The 20,937-nt window shown below is 38.1% G+C and overlaps 1 protein-coding gene across 1 annotated transcript in view; it reads left to right on the top strand.

Moving 5' to 3' along the window:
* The window catches only part of CTDP1 (CTD phosphatase subunit 1), a 118,712-nt gene that overhangs the window by 42,713 nt on the left and 55,062 nt on the right, over positions 1-20,937 (top strand). Inside the window, exons 10-11 of the mRNA XM_014941047.1 lie at positions 764-994; positions 7,346-7,511. Coding sequence (XP_014796533.1) covers positions 764-994; positions 7,346-7,511 — 397 coding nt within the window. The remainder of the gene's footprint in view (positions 1-763; positions 995-7,345; positions 7,512-20,937) is intronic.

Genomic DNA, 20,937 nt, shown 5'->3' on the forward strand with positions numbered 1-20,937 from the left:
ACTTCAGAAACATCCATGAAAGCATATGGTAAAAACTCCGGGTTTGTGGCACTTCTAATATTTGTTTGAATGTAGTTTCATTGTTTTTTCTATAGCTTCAGTTTCATGGTGCATGGCATGCTGGTTTACTTGACTTTTTTGTTTGTTTGTTTTAAAGTTTTTCAGTTTACTTCCTTTTTTTTTTTTCTGTGGTACTTTATCATAATTGGATACTGTGCCGTAATGGTGATTCCTGCATACTGATCTCTGAACATTTCTGCTAACAATTCTAAAATTATGTTTTAAAATGCAGTGGGATGATCATAGGCAGCTTAGTATTTTAATAGATGAGTTTGGATGATTTGCAAATAAACATCGTGTTTATTTTTTTTCAGAGCCAATTTGGAGAGCGAATACCAAGATCTGACACAATAGCATGCTTTTCTCTTTGTTGCATATGTGCAAATTATGACATTACTCTAGTTTTCAGTTGTTACTACCTGGAAGCAATTTCAGTAATTTTATATGTTAAAACAATTTTAAAGCAGGCTTATTATTTTTTTTAAATAATGTAAATATGACATTATCTGTGTCTTTGCATTTTTCTCTGTGAGACTAATAGTGGTTGGGGAGAAGAAATGTTTCTTCTGAAGTCTTCCAAACTATTATTATTTTTTCCCCCCACTTTCTTCTTTATAAAAAAATGAATGCTCATTTTTTTGCATTCTACTTACATAGCTCATTCAAATCTCTAAAGCAACTTTTTCTGAACTTCATCCAACAGAGAGAATAGCCCTGCCACGTTCCCTGATACGCACAGCACGTTTCAGACAGCTCTCTTCCACCCGACACCCATCCATCCAAAGTCTCAACCCGGTCCTGAAGTCCGTCTTTACGATCCTAACACTGGAAAGCTGATCAGGAAAGGTGCTCAGACCTCTGGCCAGTCCATGTACATCCAGTCTCCAGCTCCTCCCATCACCTTACCAGTCCACGGCGAACACTCCTCCTTCAGGTACCTAAAGCATAGCTAAGAGTCACTTCAGCTATCTTTTCAGATGCTGTAGTAAATTTAACTCTTATTATCTTCACGTTTGATTGGATTGTCATCTTTGTTTGGGTTACTTTGTTTGCTTTCTGAGAAGCCAAGGAAATGAGTGAAAGTGACTACTCAGCTGAAGTGGAATCAGGATGCTAGAATTCCAGGTGCTTTTTATGCCTCACCTAAAATGCGACTAGAAGCCTCAAAACAAATAAATGCAGCATGTAGTTTGTGTACTTTAAAGGATGTTAAATAACTCCTGTCTGAAATGAGGTAGCCTAATGTATTTAATGAGTGTTAGAACACTGGATTGGGGTTTTTTGTCTATAATTTATCTGATAGCATTTGTGTTTTGTTTATAAAATTTTCCTCTTCACCTGATTCCTTCAGATGGGACGTTAGCTTTGTGTTTTGTTTTGAAGAATATCAGAAGTAGTGGAAGAGGGGTGTATCTAACTGAGTGTTTTTAAATAAGGCTATATGACTGCGGGCTAGTTATAATCCTTAGGTCACTAAATCAAGACACTAAAGCAGCAGGAGGGGGAGGCGGCCTGCTTTTTGAAGTACAAAGGCTGGCATCTGGATTTTGTCAAAATGTGTGGATTTGGTTAAGCTACAACAGCAACACTTGTCTCTTAAGGATGCATAAAATATCTAAAATCCATCCCTAAGTATCTACGTAAAAGATCTGACTATCTGGAACGCTAACAAGTTTAGCAAGGCTCGTTGACTCCAGTAGTAAAGAAAGAACCAGTTGAAGGCAAAGGTTTTCTTTTTGTAAAATGAGATCAAAATTCCTTTGTACAAATATGATCAGAGTATTGCATTTGTTATAAAGCAATTCAGTTTTCCAAACAACTACAAAAATACAAAGCACAACTGAAAGTACACAGTTCTCTACCTTTCTGCTCTCTCCCCTGCCACTTTTGCAGTGCATCACTTAAGAGTTTTATATATTAGTGTAGTTTGTTATATTTCCACTCTCTCTTCCTGTTGCTAAATTATTTCAACCTATGCTTTTTTCAGTTGTCATCTTTTTATCGGCTTTTTCTTATTTCAGCTTCCTTGTTTCTGTCAACACAGGTTTTTTTGAGTCTCTCTTGTTTGTGAAGTCATTTTGTTTTCAGTTCCTTTTAAACTGTATCTTTAACGTCCGTATTTTACTATCACATTTTAAATGAACAGGAAGAATGTTAAATAATCAAGACACAACATGTATCCAGAGAGGAGTTGAAAGGCTTTTGGTTTTGTTTGCCAGTTATTGTGGAAAGGAATTTGTCTAGAAATAGAGCTAGGATGGTTGTACTTGTGTATAATTGTCATGATGCTTCAGTATGATGGTTTATGTTGATATTGATGCATATTGATGTTTGTTCTGCCTTTGTCAACAACCTAATGAAGAGCTGTGTCTGCTCCTAAGCCTATTTTTTTTAATGTAGAGGTGCTTCTTCACTTTAACATCTTATGGACAAAGAAGGAAATAGGCTTTAGCTGTCCTCCTAGTTGAGTTTCTCAGAGCCCCAGACAGGTTTTGGGGATGGAGCGAGACTGTATCTCTTTTCTACTGCCTTGTTTTGTTTCACTTAAGCATTCTTCTGATGGTCAATGCTCAGGGTTGAGACACTTCAACCTAAGGAAGGAAATCAAAGTACACAATCTACAGCTTCATCCCAAGCGGCTGTAAGGAAAGAGATTAGCATAAGATGTATGCTGGGAAATAGTCAATATTTTCATCGTCAGTTCCTGTTGCTTTGGTTTTAGTGGTAAAATTAGTGACCTGTAAACACTGATCTCTTAATTGGGACATATCTGTACTCCTCAGAGCAGTTCTGCTACCTTCAATTTAGATGAGTGTCTTGGTAAAGTCTAGGAGGAAAGCAGTGCCATGATCAAATACCACATAAAGTATTTTAAATGGATAGGAAGTACAGTGCAAGCAAAGCATAAAGAAGTAACAAAAAGCCAAATAGGAGCAACTTGGCTGTGTTTTGACTGAGCAAGAGCTGAGGCAGAAGTACTGTGTCGTCACCTTGCTTTGTCTTAATGCATGCATCAATGAAAGCTTTTTAAAAAAAGCTCCACATCCAGTTGAAAAATTGATGTTTAACTTCAGAGAAAATGACCTTGGTGCGGCAATTTCTCGGTAGAGGGCAATATATTTTTTTTTTTTGTCCTGACAAACTTCACATGCTCCTGTGTTCATTCCTACAGAAAGATTTTGAGAATATTTGTAACTAAGCCACTGAATTTAAGCAGAGTTAGATAAAGCTCCTGTTGTGGGTGGTTGTAGTCAAAGCCTCCAATAATCTTTGTTAGTTTCTAAAAACTTCACCTGATTCCGAATTTCAGACAGCGGGCAACAAAACTGCTCTGGTGAGAGAGGAAACCCTTGAAGATGGTAACCACACGTGGCATAGGGATGGTACTTGCTGTAAGAATAGACCTTGTTGTGCTTAGAAGATAACTTGAAGCCCTTTGCAGTAACCAGCCCTGCAAGAGGTTATCCCAGTGCAATTTCATAAGAATTGTTTCAGCACTCGCTTTTTTTACTTTAGGTTAAACATTTTTAATTTCTTCAACTTGAAACGTAATTTAAATTAGGATATGATTAGTTTAAACATCTACACGCACTTTGCAGTGAAACTCACCAGTGAGTTACAGATGGTTCAATTAATTTGGTCGACGTTTAGTGCGACAGACATAGATCTTGCCATCATGCTCAGCTCAAGAAACTTGAACACCTGCTTCTTGCCATGGTCGTTGCCACTTGAGCAGAAGGGTGACAAAGGGTTTGCAGCTGTACTAGAAGGGAAGGGGATGGAAGGCAATGCTGTGCTGCTCGGTGGCTGCTGGCAGGAGCTCTTCTCTGAGAACAGGAAGGATTCCTCCTTAAAAATAACCTGTGTGTCAGAGCTTTGACACTCCGTGCCTATCTCAATTTGCATTTTCATATGGAGACGGTATTCTACAGACATCACAGTAAACACTAAAGTTGTAACAGATCATGAGATGTGTAATGTGGCGTTGTCCAAAATCATGCAAATGCTAATGGCATCTTGGACTAGAATAAAGTAAAAATATTATTGCAAGTTGAATCCTAGTGAATGCTAATAATACGCTAAGAGATGAAGCTAGGCTTAAAATATGGATATAATTGACATGGGAGAAGGCAAAGGTGGCACTCTGGTGTTAAATAATGCTAAGATGCACTAAATGTTTGCTTTGAAAAGGCACCAAGCAAATGTTGGTGACTGAAGCAATTCTTTAAGATTTATATAAATTAATTTGACTTATAAAATTTTTGTGTCTTAATTTACATGCTCATTGTTACAATTTTTCCTATCGGTCTTGTTATGACAGCAAAATACTAGGTACCAAAATGAAATCATGAATGGAATTTTAATATTTCTAACATTTTCATGATGATAATGCTACTTTAGCTTTTGCCCTTATGCTGTATCAACGAAAGTGCTAAGAAGCTTGTTACTTCCACAGCTGTTGAACTCGCCCTGCGTGTGGTGAGTTCTGGTGCACATGCACATCCTCGTGCGTGTAAGAGTGGCAAGCACCAGCCAACCTGTGCAGGGTTGAATATGGTGTTATTTTTTAAAAGAGTACTCATGAATCTCATCTGACTAGAAACAAATGTCAATTCCTGCATTTGTATGTCTTTAAATTTTAATCAACGTAACAAGCAACTGAAAATGTAAAGCCTGAAAAATGCCTTTGATAAAATAAAAATGTTTCTTATAAACCTTAAAGAAGTCTTTGTTTTATATTGCTTTTTTTGAATGTTTTGGGAAGTCCCAGTGTTTCTAATCTAGTAGCAGTTGGAAGATACTGGGGGGGGGAAATCTGACAGCCTATAAAAGCTATTAGTACAGTTATTTTACAGTTAATATTTGTGTATAATAATGTGGTTACGGCTGATGTCACATTTTATTCTTGAGGGGGGATTATTTTATTTTTATTTTTTAGCAGTGGTGGAGTCTTCACAATTAACCTGAGACTTGTAGTATTTCTGCATATTACTGCTTCGTGGTAAAGAAGCTCATAGCTATGACTTATCTTGGATGCAGCATCTCCAGAATTAAACCATCAATACAGTCTTTATTAAATAACGATGCAAAATAATTCCTGCCTCTGCCACTCGTTGAGGTGGGGGTGATGTTCTCTAAAGTGTTCAAACAAAGAATATAAATAAGAATACAATGATAAAGAAACTGCACAAGGAGGAGTTCTTGCTGTCATCAGTATGATAATGTGTTCTTAAAAACACTTACTAGATTTATATCTGATCTAAGAAAAACTGCTTGGCTACCTACATGTAAGTTGTGTATAATTCTTGGCATGGTGGAGCTTGTCATGTTTAATATGTTAAACATATTGTTATGTAATACAGTTGTATAAGGTGCTTATACCTTTTGGTTTGTCATTCTCTGTTTTACTAAGAATATAAATGAGATCGCCCTTCTCTTGGCTAGGGTACCTACTAAAAAGGTGTGAAAATGTTATTTTAAAGATTCTTTTGGAAAATATTGCAGAATGCTGTATTTCTTTCCTCTTACACCTATGAAAATCATTGTCTTAGAGCAGTTTAATAGCAAAAGAAAACTGTGTGGTCTTGTAAAATAGAAAACATTCAGTAGAGAGGAAAAAAAAACCCCACAAAAAACTCTTAAACTGTGATGAAAATCTAACAGAAAAGAGTTTGGTTAGTTCATTTCCACAACATCTGAATTGTTGTTCTGGCTTTGTAGGAAATTCCAGTGTACAGAAATGATGAACTGTGAAGGGGAACGTTCCTGCTCTGGTGCTGAGCTGATGCTGAGCTCTCTTTTGCAGCAGGTTGCTGGGCTTCCCAGCACGGCACCATGGCTTGGCTCTCTTCCCCCACCACCCTTAATTCAAAAAATGAATTTACATCTCCTGCATCTATACATTATAAGCCCTCAAAATGAGCCCAATTTGCAGCTTCGTGTGGCTTTCAGACTTCATACGTTCTGGGATCGAAGTACTGCTGTAGAAAGTTCTTGAGAGGAGAAATGATTGTGTAGAACCTTACACGTGACTGGATTTACAGAATTTAATAATGGCTTTTTTTTTTGGATGGGGCTGGTGATATAAAGCTGCTTCTTGAAAATCCAGGCTGGATGAGAAGCAGCCATCCTGTGCTGAAACTCTTCTCACCAGAGACCACACTACCCTTTTTTTTATCAGCACCGCCCTCTGAAACAGCTTGATGGTGTCTCACCTGGCAGTTACAACTTTGAAACAGCTTGTGCTTTCAAATGCAGCCACTTTTATACTTGTGGTAATTATTCCCCCCCACACACACAATATTGTGGCTAACATAAATAATTTGTGATCCATGAGCTTTCTGACCTGAGATCTTTGAATGGGATTCTGGTTGGTGCTGAGCTGCTCTAACCAGGACGTTAGTGTAACAGCCCAGTATTCATAGTTAAACTGTGTTGTGTAGCAGTTTTAGCTTCTCCAAGTCTCTAATAGTTAAGTGATATTCACAAAAAAGTTACCTAAGAAAAGTAGAAGCCTCCTGATACTGTTCTAGATGTAGTCTATCTTTTTATTACTATTATAAAGCAATTCCCATGAAGTTATGATTATTTTATCCATTTTCACAACCATTTTGACATTCCTCTTTGTATCTGCATGTTCTGGTTAAATACAGTAACTAACGAGGTAATAAAATACAGACTAAGAGAAAACACTACCATATTTGAATACACTAGCCAAAAAGAAATAGGGTCTGTTTTGCATCTCATCCAGGCTTAACATCTGGGAAACATCTGAAGACTGAGGCTCCAGAAACGAGCTTTCTACTTGCAAACCTCTTGTCTTGTAAGGTTGAGAAATGGAGAAATATACTTCGAGACTCAAGAACACAAGCATAACATAGATCAGGAAAATAAATTAGAATGTAAGGACTGTTTCCTGAATGATAAATGTGTCAAGTGACGGACAACTTCTAATTGAGTACAAACCTTAAAGGTGTTCTAAAGGCAATGCACCTGCAGCTACTGAAACTCTGGGCCTCAAGAAAGGTTTGATGGTTCCTTACAAGAGCAATGGGAAGGCAGCAGAGCGAGTACTTTGTCAAAGGTAGAATAAGAATTTAAGCCATCAAACTGAAAATAAAGGCAATCATTGGGAGACTTAATCTTTCTTCTGTTGATGAACCCAGAACCCTATTCAGCAAAGTCATAGATATCCAGCAGTCATAAATTGTTCATAGGATTTTATTTCTAGACAAGTTGTAAATTGAGTACATGTTTCTTACATGGGACCCCTGAAATTTTTCAGAGTTGTTCAACCACATCAGCAGCAGATGTTTGAAGAAGAGGAGCTACCAGCCGGTGAAAATGATGAGCAGCCTGGTCCATCTAAGCGGAAACGGCAGCCAAGTATGTCCGAGACGATGCCCCTGTACACCCTATGTAAGGAGGATTTAGAAAGTATGGATAAAGAGGTGAGCTTAATTAATTCTGACAAGTTTCTAACACACTGATTGTTAGTTATGCATAACAGTTTAACTTCTGTTAAATCGTGCATGTACATGAACTGACCTTTGTGTGCCATTACAGTAACTTGAAATAAAAGCCACAGCAGACTCTGAAGTACAGTTCAATCTAAAATGCAATTATCTTCTGCAAAACAAACTTGAATTAAGGAATGGGCATACTCTTGTGTGACAGTAGGACTTTAAAGCAGAGATTATTTAAGTGTAGCTTTGTGACACAAAACGTTATCCCATTTGCTGTGTTGCTTTGCCGGGTGTCACTTCAAAACTTTCATTTTTAAAGTAAATCTTCAAATGTTGTGGACAAAATCAGTGGCGGGATGGGAGAAGAGGGGTCTGTGGATGTAAAAGGCACAGGCTGCAGAGAAGATCAAAGCCCCAGAGGGGACTGTGGGGCCTCATTATCCGTCGACGTGTTATTGCAGTGCTGTTAAATCATGGCTGTCATGGTTCTGCAGGTGAAGGGAGCTTTCTATCACAATGGGAGCTGTATTTTTTCATACAAAAACGCATTATTTGAAATTCATTGTGGACCTCCAGCAGCTGCTTCTTTTTCACTTCTCTTCATGTGTGCTTTTTGCAAATGAACCACCATCTTACGTAATATTAACTGATACATAGAGAAATAATACCTACCACTGCACGCTGCGTTGTCATGAATTCATTACACTTCATGTGACTTTACTATAAAACCTAATGACCCTGGAACTTAAATGCATCTTTGAGCTTAGATCATTCACTGGGGTGGGGACAGGAGCGTGTAACTTGCTGTCTTCTGGCAGTAGGCTGATTACAAGGTTCTGGCCATAACAGGCCTTGAGAGCTATCTTGAGAAAATATCACAGAAGCGTATAATAGAAAATATAATAGAAAGGAAACTGCATATTTCACCAAGGAAAGAGTTTATGTATACAGCATAGAGTAATTTTGAGATATGCAGTTGCTCAGGAGGTCCTAGAGGAAGTTTGAGCTGGTATTCTAGGGATAAATCCAATAACTTTCAAGCAATGTGATGATCTAATACAAATTTCAGATGTGTGCAAGCTTTTGACTTTACCCGTTAACTCTCAGATTTGACGACTTGTGATTTCTTTTGCTTTTTGTTTTAAAGTATTTTGTCCATTTGATCTCAGACTTTCATAAGGAACATTATTTCTTCTTGTCATGATGCCAGTCCCTGAATCCATCTGTCTCTTCCTTCTGTGTTGTCAATGGTACTTAAAGCAAATGGTTATTATATGGTTTTTATGGTTTTTGTGTACTAATATTTTTCTAATGACGTGGCTTTTGGAAAACATTGATGAATTGCTCTTGCAATGTTGCACTGAGCCAAAAGAAAGTGTGCATGTTTTCCAGAATTATTGCATTAAGTATTTATTACTCTGTTTTTAAAGATACTATTTGGACCTTGGTTAAAAATCTGAATCTTCTGGCACTGTTTGTGATTGATTGCTCACTATGCTCCTACAGTTAGACCAAAGAAATTAAAGTTTTCTACCTATCCCATAAATATAAACATCTTAAATTACAATGATTTGTTTTCAAATTATGCTTAAGCTCTATATTATGTTTGGAAACTAGACTACATGAACTTCAGAACAAATGAAGGCCAAATTCCAATGGATTTTCTTTTTCAGGGTTGACTTAGCTTTGGTTCCAGGAGCATGATTTGAGGTTCTAGTTGCTGCCAAAAGATTTCCCTTCCACCGGTGACTGTTCCCACCTCTGTCTTTATTAAATTTATATCTCTCTGATCCTCAGGCAGCTGAACCAGTAGAAACTCTTCACTTGTTTTGGTTGGTTTTTTCTGGGGGGAGGTATGTTTGGGGTTTTTTTTTTTGTGGGGGAGGGAGGTGGGAGTTTCTGGTGTTTTAGCTCCCCAACATGGTTTGATCAGCGATCAAACGTTAGCACTGACATGGTGAAGGGGTCACGGGATGGTGAACTGGACACGGTGGTGCCAGCAGGTCATCACCTCCTGGGAGATGACTACAGAGACAGCCAAGGGAGACTAACCTTTGTGGACTAGCCTTGGGACTGCTAGCTTCACCGCGGTAAAGATAATGTATTCATGTACAAAAAATATAATATAAGTAATAAAACAGGATTTCATGGCATGTGGGAGTACATTTATGAAACGGGGAGGACATGTGGCAACGTAGTCCATAAAATGTAAAGTGTAGTGGAGTGTACATAGGAGATTCTGCGGTTAGGATCGTTACCAAATAAAGTGAAAATAAGCTTGATAAGCACTGCCTGTTGGTGCTCAGTTCCCTCTGGTGGCACTCTGATTAGTTTAACGTCCACAGAAAGGTGTTTGCCCACATCTCATTCTTTCTCAAAAAATGTTAAAGGGTAAGAACCTTTTGCAGTGACATCACCAAGAAGTGAGAGATTTCTGCTTTCTGCCACAAAAATGCCTTGGCTTGATTTATATCCATTGTAGTGGCTACGACAGCCACAAGATCTCCATCTGATTGCAAACCACCTTGGTGATGGAGTCTGTTTCAGTCACAATGGTGGTGTCTTGCTCCACAACTACAAGCGCTGGTGCTGAGACTGTTGGGGTTAGGAGAACGTGGTCCAAGAAAAGTGAAGGCGAGTTACAGTGTGAGTTTGCTGCAGTGTAAGCCAGCCCAAGGCTCAGCTGCTGTGTTCCTGCCCCTGAGACACCACTGATAATCATGGGACCACATGGCAAGCCAGTTCAGGGAGCTGGTTTGGTTGGAAAAGATCATTTTCCAAGGTGATCTTCATGATTACCAGCTGCCTGCAATAGCTCACAGTTGCCATTGCATGAGTGCTGGGAGCAGGAAGAAGATAGAAGAGCTGGGATTGAGCAGCAAAGGCAGAACTGCAGCCCTCTAGCTTTAAAACTGCACCCTCGGTATTTCTGCTCAATTCCCTGGCAAATTCAGATAAGGATTTTTACTAGATCAAGAGGAGTCTTTCAGCTTTAGGCACTGGGGTGGTTTTTTTCAATGAAATTGGAAATGCAAGCATTTATATATACTGCTTCTATGGACAAAACAAGCAATAACTAACTCGTTTGCACTTAACATTGAAAGGAAATCTTGCTTTTTCTTTGCAAAAAATCTCTGAAAAGGCCACACACAGCCCCAAGCAATACGGAATTTGCATGTAGTTTATACATCAGAGAATTTTGTTAGAAGAATCAAGATGGCGGCCAACAAGGATAATTAAATTATGATTTATTCCCAAATTAAATCCCTTTCCATCCTTAACCTATTTAAACATCTGTTTGTTGCTTTTCCTAGTAAGAAAGCAATATCTGTTCCAATATTCCATGGGGTAGAACTGCCACAGATAGGCATATCGACTAAAATTTGATCTTACATGGATTTTAATCTTCTCATATTATTTTTAGCCATAGTTGTGGATAGCTATGGATACTAAAGAAGTCCAAGAAAATTAATAACATCCCTGCTATTGGCTTATAGTTTAAGGTTACTTAGCCTTTTGTATCTTTTTCAGTGCCAAAGATCTGGGAGATGAGATCCAATGGTAACTTCTTTTCCCTCTGATATGAGGGACTGTTTGAACTTTAGGAAAAGTGCAAGAGCAATAGTATTTGATGTAATAGGATTGCTGTTGAAAGGGCAATTATCAAATCAAAGTGCATAAGGAATGGATCCCTATGTGGGAAACATACAGCCTGCTGATGCTGCTGCCTTACACTTGAGAGAACATTTTCCCCTTTTTTTTTCTGTGCTAGCGAGACACAGGTGCTTTACACCCAATGTTGCTGTGTGTCTCTGCTATGGAATGGTAAAGGGAAGCAAAATTAAATGCTGCCAGGTAAATGACTTTGTTTATAGTCATTTTTAAAGGCCTGGATAATTTTTTGTTTCTAAATAACTTGTTATCTGATACATAACCTGCAAAAGATTATTCCATAAAAGCATTGTTTATCAGATTGTAGCTAACTATGCTGTAGCCTTCCTGGTATGTTGCTGGTTTCACCAAAAGGCAAGGGTTGAAAACCATCTGTAAAGAGGAGGTTTCCAAACAATTAAATGCAGCCAGTAATATGGAACTAGAAATATCTCTTGTTCATAATACTTGTTCCAGGATGACTTTTGTTTTCTCAAAACCAGTAATCTCACTTACAGGGGAGGTATTTGGTTTTGTGTCCATTGACTGTTGGAAAGTAAGTGTTGCAGAAGCCTGTCCTATAGGGGAAGAGAGAGCTGGGTTCTCTGCAGGTCCTCCTGTCCCCCATCACAGCAGGGGTTCACTTACGCCCCCCTGCTTACCCTGGAGGTATGGGACTGTTGTTTGAATGCTTTTGGTGTGATTGTGTCCTTCCACCATCCTTCCCCTGGGCTAGGTGGAGGTGGCTGACCTACCAGTCACTCCAATGTTGTGCAGATCTGCTGTAGTTTACTGACAAAAACCAGAAAGTGGAATCCAGGCTTCAAATGACTCTCTTCATTTCCAGAAGTAAGATTTATTGGCTAAAGCAAGTTGCACAAAGGAAGGTAATGGCATACAAATCATGTGGAGACATACACGTGTCTTTTCCATTCATAACTGATTATCTCAGTATGTGCAGTTCTCCTTCCCAGAGGTTACTCATGGATCATCTTGTGAGGATATTTCCTCAGAATTCATTGAGAAACGCTCCTGTGAACTCCTGGCATATTGATTCCTTTCTGCATTAATGCCATTACTTATATATTTAAAGAAGACCAGTAAAAATTACCTATGATCAATATTTAATAAACTCTGTCAGTCTTGCTGGTTTAGAAATTGTTAAGCTATTGTTAATTCCTTTTCATTAAGGATGGTTTTCTTCTCAATTTGTGTTCCTGAATGATATTTGGAGAGAATCCTATGCAACTGGGCTAGTATCACGTACAGTTACCTAGTCAAGTTGATCTAATCTTAACACTGTTGTATCCTACGTGCTATAAATTAGCTGTGTTTTTACGTGCTAATTGCTTCCTGATGGACCTTGACTTTGATTTTCTGTAAAATTTAATCTTTCCTTGGGTGTCTGTTGCAGACCCAAAAGGTGATATTTTTTTTTTTAGCTCTATGCGTTGTCCTAGCTTCTTTTAAAATGTTTAATTGAATCAGTTTTATACAATTTTAAAGATTTTCCCTTTTATAATCGGTGTCCCTTTCATAATTAGGTTGACGTTCTTGTGTATGATAAATCACTTATCCAGAAGATAAGTAAGCAAATTCAAGACTTTTCATTCCTCTCTTCCTTTTGGCTATAAATTATTCTCTTGTCTGATGCTTTAAGAGCTGTGGCTGGCAGTAGAGTTCCTTTATTTTTAGGTGCTTTCAAATTCACCAGTCTGTATAAATTGAAGAAACGTGTAGAAAGAGTCTAAGAAGGTGCTCCCTTATATTATGGCAGTGACAGAGGAAAAATAAATTACTCTTGTCTCTCTCTTTATCCTTCCCCCCACCTGAATTATAAGCCTGGTACTGGGCTCAAGATCCCATTCTCTCTTGATTATATACAGGCTGCTACCATGTCCATGGTAGACTGGGAAGTAAGAGTAGAAGTCAACCAACTTTAGCTACTTGTCTGTTGCTGTCAGTGCTTGCAGGACCCGTCTTAGGCAGAAACTCCCTATGGGCTTCACTGATGGGAAGTTCAAAAAGGAACTTCCAGTAAGGCAGTAAGATTTCCCTAAGATTTAAGTTCAGTAAAGCAGGAAGATTTCTAATTATGTTCTGCAGTGCCTTCTCGTCCAAGATGGCCTGGGATTACTAATGTCCCGGGAGAGCTGTGCACACGTAGTCTATTAGTTGTATGATCCTTATGCTTTTGTGTTTATTACCGTGTTTTTGTCAGGCTGTTTGAGAGCAGCATCTGTATCTTGTCAAGTGTCATCATCTCTGCCATCTAAAGGTAAAATACAGTGCTGGTTTAAATTCCTCTTCGTTTGGGACTTGGGAGAGGGGAAGAGAGGGAGTGAATCTGATACCAGTCAGACCTCCAGCTTTCCCGTCTCTCGCTTCAGTTAGCGGAGACGCAAAGATTCCTGCCATTTGGCTGGATGCATCCTTAGCAGCTGCACAGTGAGCACATCGCAAAGGTATGTTCTGTGCATCAGTGCATTTAAGTGTGTACAGATTTTTTTTCTTGAGCAGGAATTGCCTAATGAACTACAGTGTGCACAGATTCTTTTCTTGAGCAGGAATTGCCTAATGAACTACTTTCACGTAAAAATGGCTCCGTTGATTTGGTACATATTCTGCTCGTTCTTTTAACTAAGTTGGAATTTCTGTTCCATGTATAAAGACTGAAATGACAACGTTCTGCTCTTACATAAGGCCATTTTGTCACTGTGCGTTTCCGTTGATTTGGTACATATTCTGCACGTTCTTTTCCTTTTAACTAAGTTGGAATTTCTGTTCCATGTATAAAGACCAAAATGACAACATTCTGCTCTTACATAAGGCCATTTTGTCACTGTGCGTTTTCCTTTCATCTAAGCAGATATATTAATTTCTGCTTTGTATTTTGAATTAGTGGCTATACCATGCAGTGAATTAAGAGGCAGTGGTTTTTGTCCTTCAGTTCAGTAAAAGTTATTATCTCAGTAAGTGGTTAGCCTCTTGATTAGTTTAAAAATACTAATTTAATGTGGAGGATGTGGTCTCTAGTGCGAAACAATAGTTGCCTGGGGCCCACTTGGACTCTGCACTTCACATTAACTGCTGTTTGAATTTCCACAGCTACATTTCTCATACAAAATTTCTTACCTGACACCTTAATGTGTAACATGTCATAAATTGTAGAGATGCTAAATTTAGTTAGCAACCTCTTCTTATAAATTGTGGCCTTTTTTTGAAGTAAAAAGAATGAGCCTGTGTGTACCCTTGCTGTTGTCAGTGATTGTCACCCAGGCACCTTGGCCATTGGAAGGTAGGAGGTCTGCTTTACAGTTATTAGACTGCTTGTACTTGAGCTTTCAAAACAAATTCTTTGAGGTAACTATTGGTGAAAGTATACATATGGAGAAGTAGAAAAGCTAAATGTGCTACTCCTCATTGAAAACTCATGAGACAGTAGGATCCTGTGTAAAAACAATTTGCCAAAACATCTTGTGAGATAAGCGGACCCAAAGACACTTGGGCTGGCTGGCCTAGGTCCATTGTGGGCCACGGTGCTTCCCAGTGGTGTCCATGTCCTCCTCACCTACAGCCCTCCTGTCACCTTCCTTCACACGCTGGGTCCCGTGTCACCTCTAGCTGGCTTCTCCTGAACAGAAGAATGGGCAGTGCGAAAGCTGGAGAAACTCCAGTTCTGGAGCACTTATTACCCAACGGCTTAACCCAGCAAGACTAAATGTGTCGTTTGCTTGCTTTCACTCTTGAGATTGGTTTTCAGGAGAGAAACGGTGGGGCTGTGGTGTCAGGAATCAGGGTGCTGGTTTATCTTCATGGAGTACCTGCTGTGGTGTGATGACTGGCACCACCCCTGGAGGGATTTAAAAGATGGGTTGACACAGTGCTTAGAGACATGGTTTAGTGATGGTTTTTCATCGGAGTTAGGGTGATGGTTGGGCTGGATGATCTTAAAGGTCCCTTCCAACCTAGACAATTCTATCATTCTATGACTGGCCAATGCACCAGGACAGGTTACTTTGTTTTGTAATGAACATACTCTAAAGCTGTTATAAAAGAAAGTAAGTATTTTTACTCTTTTCCCCTGTTAAAGACTTCGACATTCACCTGTGTCCAATATGATTAAATAACACAGAAGTAATTGAACATTAAACTATTATAATGTTAAAGCAATTATTTCACCCATATCTCATCTGATTAGTAGAGAAAACTGAGTAAGGTTGCCCAGTCCTATTTTTAATAGTTTGGCAATGGGAATCAGTAGCGTAGAATTAAAAGGGATCAGCACAGTGGGATGGAGAAAGGAAAGAAAAGCAGTTAAATAAAGCTGCATGTCAGTCATTTATTTCTGCCTTTCTTTATATGTTTTGCTTTGAAGAATTCATTTGCCACTGGAAAATGGAAACAATACTAAAAAGTAGCAATGTATGTCTATTTATTTTTAATCACAGAAGATATAAACATGTTAAAAACCCACAAAGCAGTATTGGTCATGATTAAGCTGTAGGTAAATCATCCTGACAAGAAACATTGACATTCTGACTGTCATTCAGCTAATTAAAAGAAATGCAGTGTAGATACGACTGGTGTGCTAGTTTTTGTTTATTAAGATGGCCATCATAGTCCAAGCTTGCCCTAGCAGCTTTTTTGAGTGTTTGTAAAGTTTGGGTTTTTTTAACGTAATATCATGTTTTAACAGGAGACAACTGATTATCAAAGTAGTAAAAGGATTTTTATCTAATTTGATACTATCTCTAGTAGGCAATCAATTTTGGACAGCTTCTGTTTTTCTACACAGGTTGTTCGATAACATTATTTAACCACACTTTGTGGTGTAGTTGGACATCTTATTTTCATTTTGGATTTATTTTTATGAATTTATTCACCATGAGGGGATATGGGAAACACATTGGAACCTTTTGGCATTCAGATGACATGCTGTATAAATATCTGCATTTTGTAGATAAAAATGGAAGCTACCTATATACAGAAGGATTAGTTTGATGGCACTCATGACAAGTTGTTAATTAAAAGGTGATATTATTATATAGAATCTTGTGCAGAATGAACACAATCAGCCAAATTCTTGGCTGGAGTTAGGAGAAAATAAAAGAAAAATATGTGATTCAAACTCTTGGCTGGTCAGGCTATTGTTAGGAGAAAATAAAAGAAAAATATGTGATTGAGACTGATGGACTTGTATTATGCCCATATATTTTAACAGGTAATTTAATCATGAGATAAGTACAAATGATTGTGCTAGAATTGATATTATTAAAGGGCTGCACCAAATGGACATCAACCAAAGAAGCAGTCGTGCTTAATTCAGATCTGGCCTCTTTTTGAGGAATCTGATCAAATTTATAGTAATGAGATTGCCCGAGTTTTGTCTGGATTTCCTTGTTGACAGTCAGTCAAAGATAGATTTGATTTACTTGTCAACAAGGATGCTTCTACCATCTTACATAGTCTTTGTGGTTTCCTGATGAAATCAAAGCTTTATTCAGATCCTCTGCCACTCTTCCAAAGGTGTTCCCAAAATTGTTTCGTTTTAAGTAATTCTGGGGTTTTAGAGGATTTTCTCATAAGTTATTGAGAAAAGTAGCTGCTTTTTACATGTTGCTATCATTTTGCTAAGCATAGGGTAAAAATGATGCATAGATACATTAAATCTAAGCTCTGTGTGTTTGTTTCTGCAGATAGGAACAACTACTTTGGCTTTTAAAGTATATCTGGCTATATAGAAAATGCGTTATTCTAATGTTATTCTATATGATATTGAAAGTAGATCTATAAAGCTTCCACCTTTAGAATATATATGCACAAGGTATTTTTAAAAAAGTGAAGGCTGGTTATTCTATAGGGAGGAAGACTTTTCCATAGATTCTGTTTGGTTTTCCTACCAATGCTGACAGTACGTTACGCGTCTGCATCCTTCCCTGCTTGGCCAGAGTAAAGAGAAGCTGTAAGCCTTTTCCAGCTGTTTGCTTGCTCACTGAAAATGGGGTAAAACCTCTATAAATAGAGTTGAGTCACCTCATTTTAACAAATGTGTCTGCCTCCAAATTCTAAATCAAATGTAGCTTAGGCTGTCAATACTAATTGGCCACAGTTAAGAATGAGTTGTCTGAGCCACATTAGACAATTTGCAAGCTGATCCCTAACGTAATTCTGCATATAGGGCCTGATTGAGCCTCATCACAAGTCTGACATGTTTTTACATTTAAATTTGAGGTGTTATTTCCTGTGAGTGATATTTAAAGGTGTCTGCTCAAGTCCTGGTCTGTCTGACCTGTTTCTTCGTAACTTTTTCTTTGTTTTGTCAACGTGCCCTGATACTTCTATTTCAACATAAGAATAAATGTAACTGTGTAATATAGCATAATATATGTTAGGTGCTATGGAGAATCTTTACAGACACTTGCATAATGCAATTATTTACAGATTTGTTTGCAATTCTGGGATTATAAAAATGCAAGTCCATTTTAGTGACATAAAGGCTAGGTTTGTACCATTACCTTTCAATCAGCTGTTAATGATCATTGATCATAAGGTGACTTATTTTTTAAATTGAACCTATGGTTGATTGCAACTGTTTGCTTCTAAGACATCTTTGAGATAAAGCATCTTTCCTTTGCCTTGGTAGTCTTTGTTCTTGTCAGGCACCAGCATCAGAGAGCTCTGAATATTGCTCTGCTTATTCAGAAGCTCTGCTTCTCTGTGTTAGTCCTGCAGCTGTGAGTGTTCCAGCTCCTGTGTCAGCATCGCCAAGGATATTTCCATTCCATGTACAACTGAGATTATGAAAAGCTGCAGAGCTAGAGCCCCCTACTGATGTAAAAAAAAAAAAAAATCCCTGCTGCAATGCAGTCACAAAATGAATAATTACCTGAATGGCTGTGCTGCTATAACTTTTTCATGTCTACAGTAGTGGTATTAATTTTAGGTTTTGAGAGAATGTCAGTGTTACTCTATATTGTTATGGGTTTTGTGTATGAGTTTGCAATTTCTCTTTGCCAGGCATCAGCTGTAGACAAGATTCTTTGCCACTTCTCATGGCAAATATGAAAATAGCTCTTTCTCGGAGATGAACACAGACAGCTGTCTATCTCAGATATTTTAGTGCTCCGGCATCAACCTTGCTTCATCACAGAGGTATTGAGGACTGGATACAGCTGGCATACCACAACGCAGAGATCATATCAGAACCTGCGTAATATTCATCGCCTTCATATTGAGCTGGTTGTAGAAGCTGGCCACTCTTCAGTTGCTGGGCTTATCGGTCACTGTGGTTTGGATTGTGGTTTTTTTTCTTTTTTTTCCTTATTCTGTGCCTAACTCTGCCCATTGAGTGCTCATATTTCTTCACTAGTTCACTTAAAAGTTGCATGCTTGTTTGTACGGAGTCTTTCTGCAGTCCCATTGCCCAGTTCAAGGAGAAACTATTTCAAAACTGACCTGTCTTGGCTGTCATCTTTACATTTCCAGTAAAGCAAATTCAGGAATTGTTTTCCCCGATGCTCGTTGCTTGGGGTGGCTTTGTCAGCTTGAGCACATTGACAAATGTCTCTTGGCTCTTGTGATAATGAGACCGAGCTAATCAGGCTTACTCAAGAGGGGAGGTTCATTGACAATCAAGCAGTGCTTCATGAAGCCAGCTGATGTCTGGCAACGCTAATGCTAAACAGGTTAAAATTAGTAAGTCGTGGCAGATCCAGGATGACTCTGCTTATAGCTAGCTTGGGTCGGGGTGTGTTTACTAGCTTGTTCATAGTATGCGTGAATAAATCTATGCTGAACACAGCATATCTGTGTTTATATAGCAGTGTTCTTGAGCTAGTAAGCCCTACTCTATCCCAATTGCTCTACACAGTTGCTTTCCTGTAGAAAAGCTGCACTTGCAGATAAATGAAAGCAGATTTGTGCCTGCCTTTTATTCTCACCTTAGTATTTTAGTAGGCTGTGACTTCTGAAAAGCTTTATACGATGCTGAACAAGAAGTTCAGGAGTTCAGCCTTTGAAATGGAGAAAAAGTTTTGGTTTTTTTTTTCTGAAATACATAGCAATGAATATTTATTCCATCTCTCTAAGTGAAAAATATGTTACAGTTAGCCTTGGGATGGTAAAACCTAGCACTGGGCTAATAAGAGTTGTTAAAACATCCAATAATAAGGAATCATTGTGTGAAAGCTCTGAAACAGTTGAGATGCAAAAAATATGGAGATTTGGTCTACATTTTGTGTATACCTGAAACTCTTTGCTTATGCTTGTATATATTTTCTCTTCAGGTTGAGGATTATTTGGGTTTTCTTATCTATTGGAGTAAGGTCCATAGCTCTAGAAAAATTTTTTTTTGTAGAGTTACTCTACAAAAGCAATGTTTTCCAATCCTGACACTGTTCAATAATGGTTAGCATTTCAGAAGTTTGGTGTTTGTCTCTGAGCTGAGGCACGTTAGAGCCTTAAATGTAAACTAAATAATCCGTAATTCAGGTTTAAGTGATTAGAAGTCAAGCTCCTTCCCACTCTTGGATTTTTATGGGGTTTTTTTAATGGAATAATCAAATGGTTAAGCCTTAAATGCTTCTCAGAAGTTTTCAAGGACAATGTGTACTTCCAGGTTGGCTGCAGCCTTTGAGGATGACTTAAAAGAGAATATGTGAATAAGTATCCTGGAACTTTTTTTTTTCTTTTTCTTTCTTTTTCTTTTTTTTCCAGAAAAAGCTGAGGTTTTCTCTTAAGAAGGGCAGGCTACAAAAACCTGTATTGCTTTGCATATGAAAAGAAAAAATAATGATTATTTTAAACCTCTTTCACCACTTCGGCAGGTTTTGCCAAATAAAATAGTGAGCATATAGATAGAACTGTCCTGTTCTCTTTTTAAAAACCAATTGGGCAGATGACAAGCTGGATTGATGGAGGAAGCCTGCCCATACCTGTTCAAAGCTGCCTCCGTGTGTCCAGAAATGTAATATTAACTGGGCCAGAGTGGGAGTGAGTTTTAGCAGTAGATTACACGTCATCCTAGTCTTTGTTATGTAGGAATCCTACTGCTTTTTAGGTTTGGGCAATCAATATCCTATCTCTACAAAATGCTCGTGAAGGTAAACACCATAATACATGTGTTTAGCATCTATGGAAGCTGTCAAGAAGGCACTTTAACATATTTTGATGACCAAAAAATTGTTGTAAAATGAAGTTTATGTCCAAAGAAAACTTGTTCTAAAGAAATGAGGGAAAGCAATCTGAGTAGACTAAATATTTTTTAATAAATATTTTTTTTTATGCGAAGTGATTTATACCCAATTTTCTATTCTTTTTTTTCATAACATAAATAATACAAAACTAGATTAGGAGCTCAAAAATTGTACGATCCCTTGATACTAACATACTGATACCGTGGTGCCCTCAGCACTTCATTAGCATCTTGCTACAGATGACTCGCCTTGGCAGTGAAATGTGTCAGAAAAAAATCACTCGGAGCCCAGGCACTGTGCCCTCTCAAATTGCCATGTGTCATTTTTGATAGTATATTAGGGTTTCTAACTTAATGTGCCAGTGGTATTTTGTGATAGTATTTAAACACTTTTTGTAAGCATCCTTTCATTAACAAATTAGATTAATTTACGTTACTAAAAAAAAAAAAGTTTTGATCACCAGGCTGTGCATGTCTCTTGCTAAATCCCTAGGAATAGGAAGAAAGGTATGGCTACTTCTGGCAAAACTGTTCCTCAGTTAATAGCCAGGCTAAGAGTTCTTA

The sequence above is a fragment of the Calidris pugnax genome, unplaced genomic scaffold (genome assembly GCF_001431845.1).
Source record: "Calidris pugnax isolate Ruff unplaced genomic scaffold, ASM143184v1 scaffold8, whole genome shotgun sequence".
Taxonomy (NCBI): domain Eukaryota; kingdom Metazoa; phylum Chordata; class Aves; order Charadriiformes; family Scolopacidae; genus Calidris; species Calidris pugnax.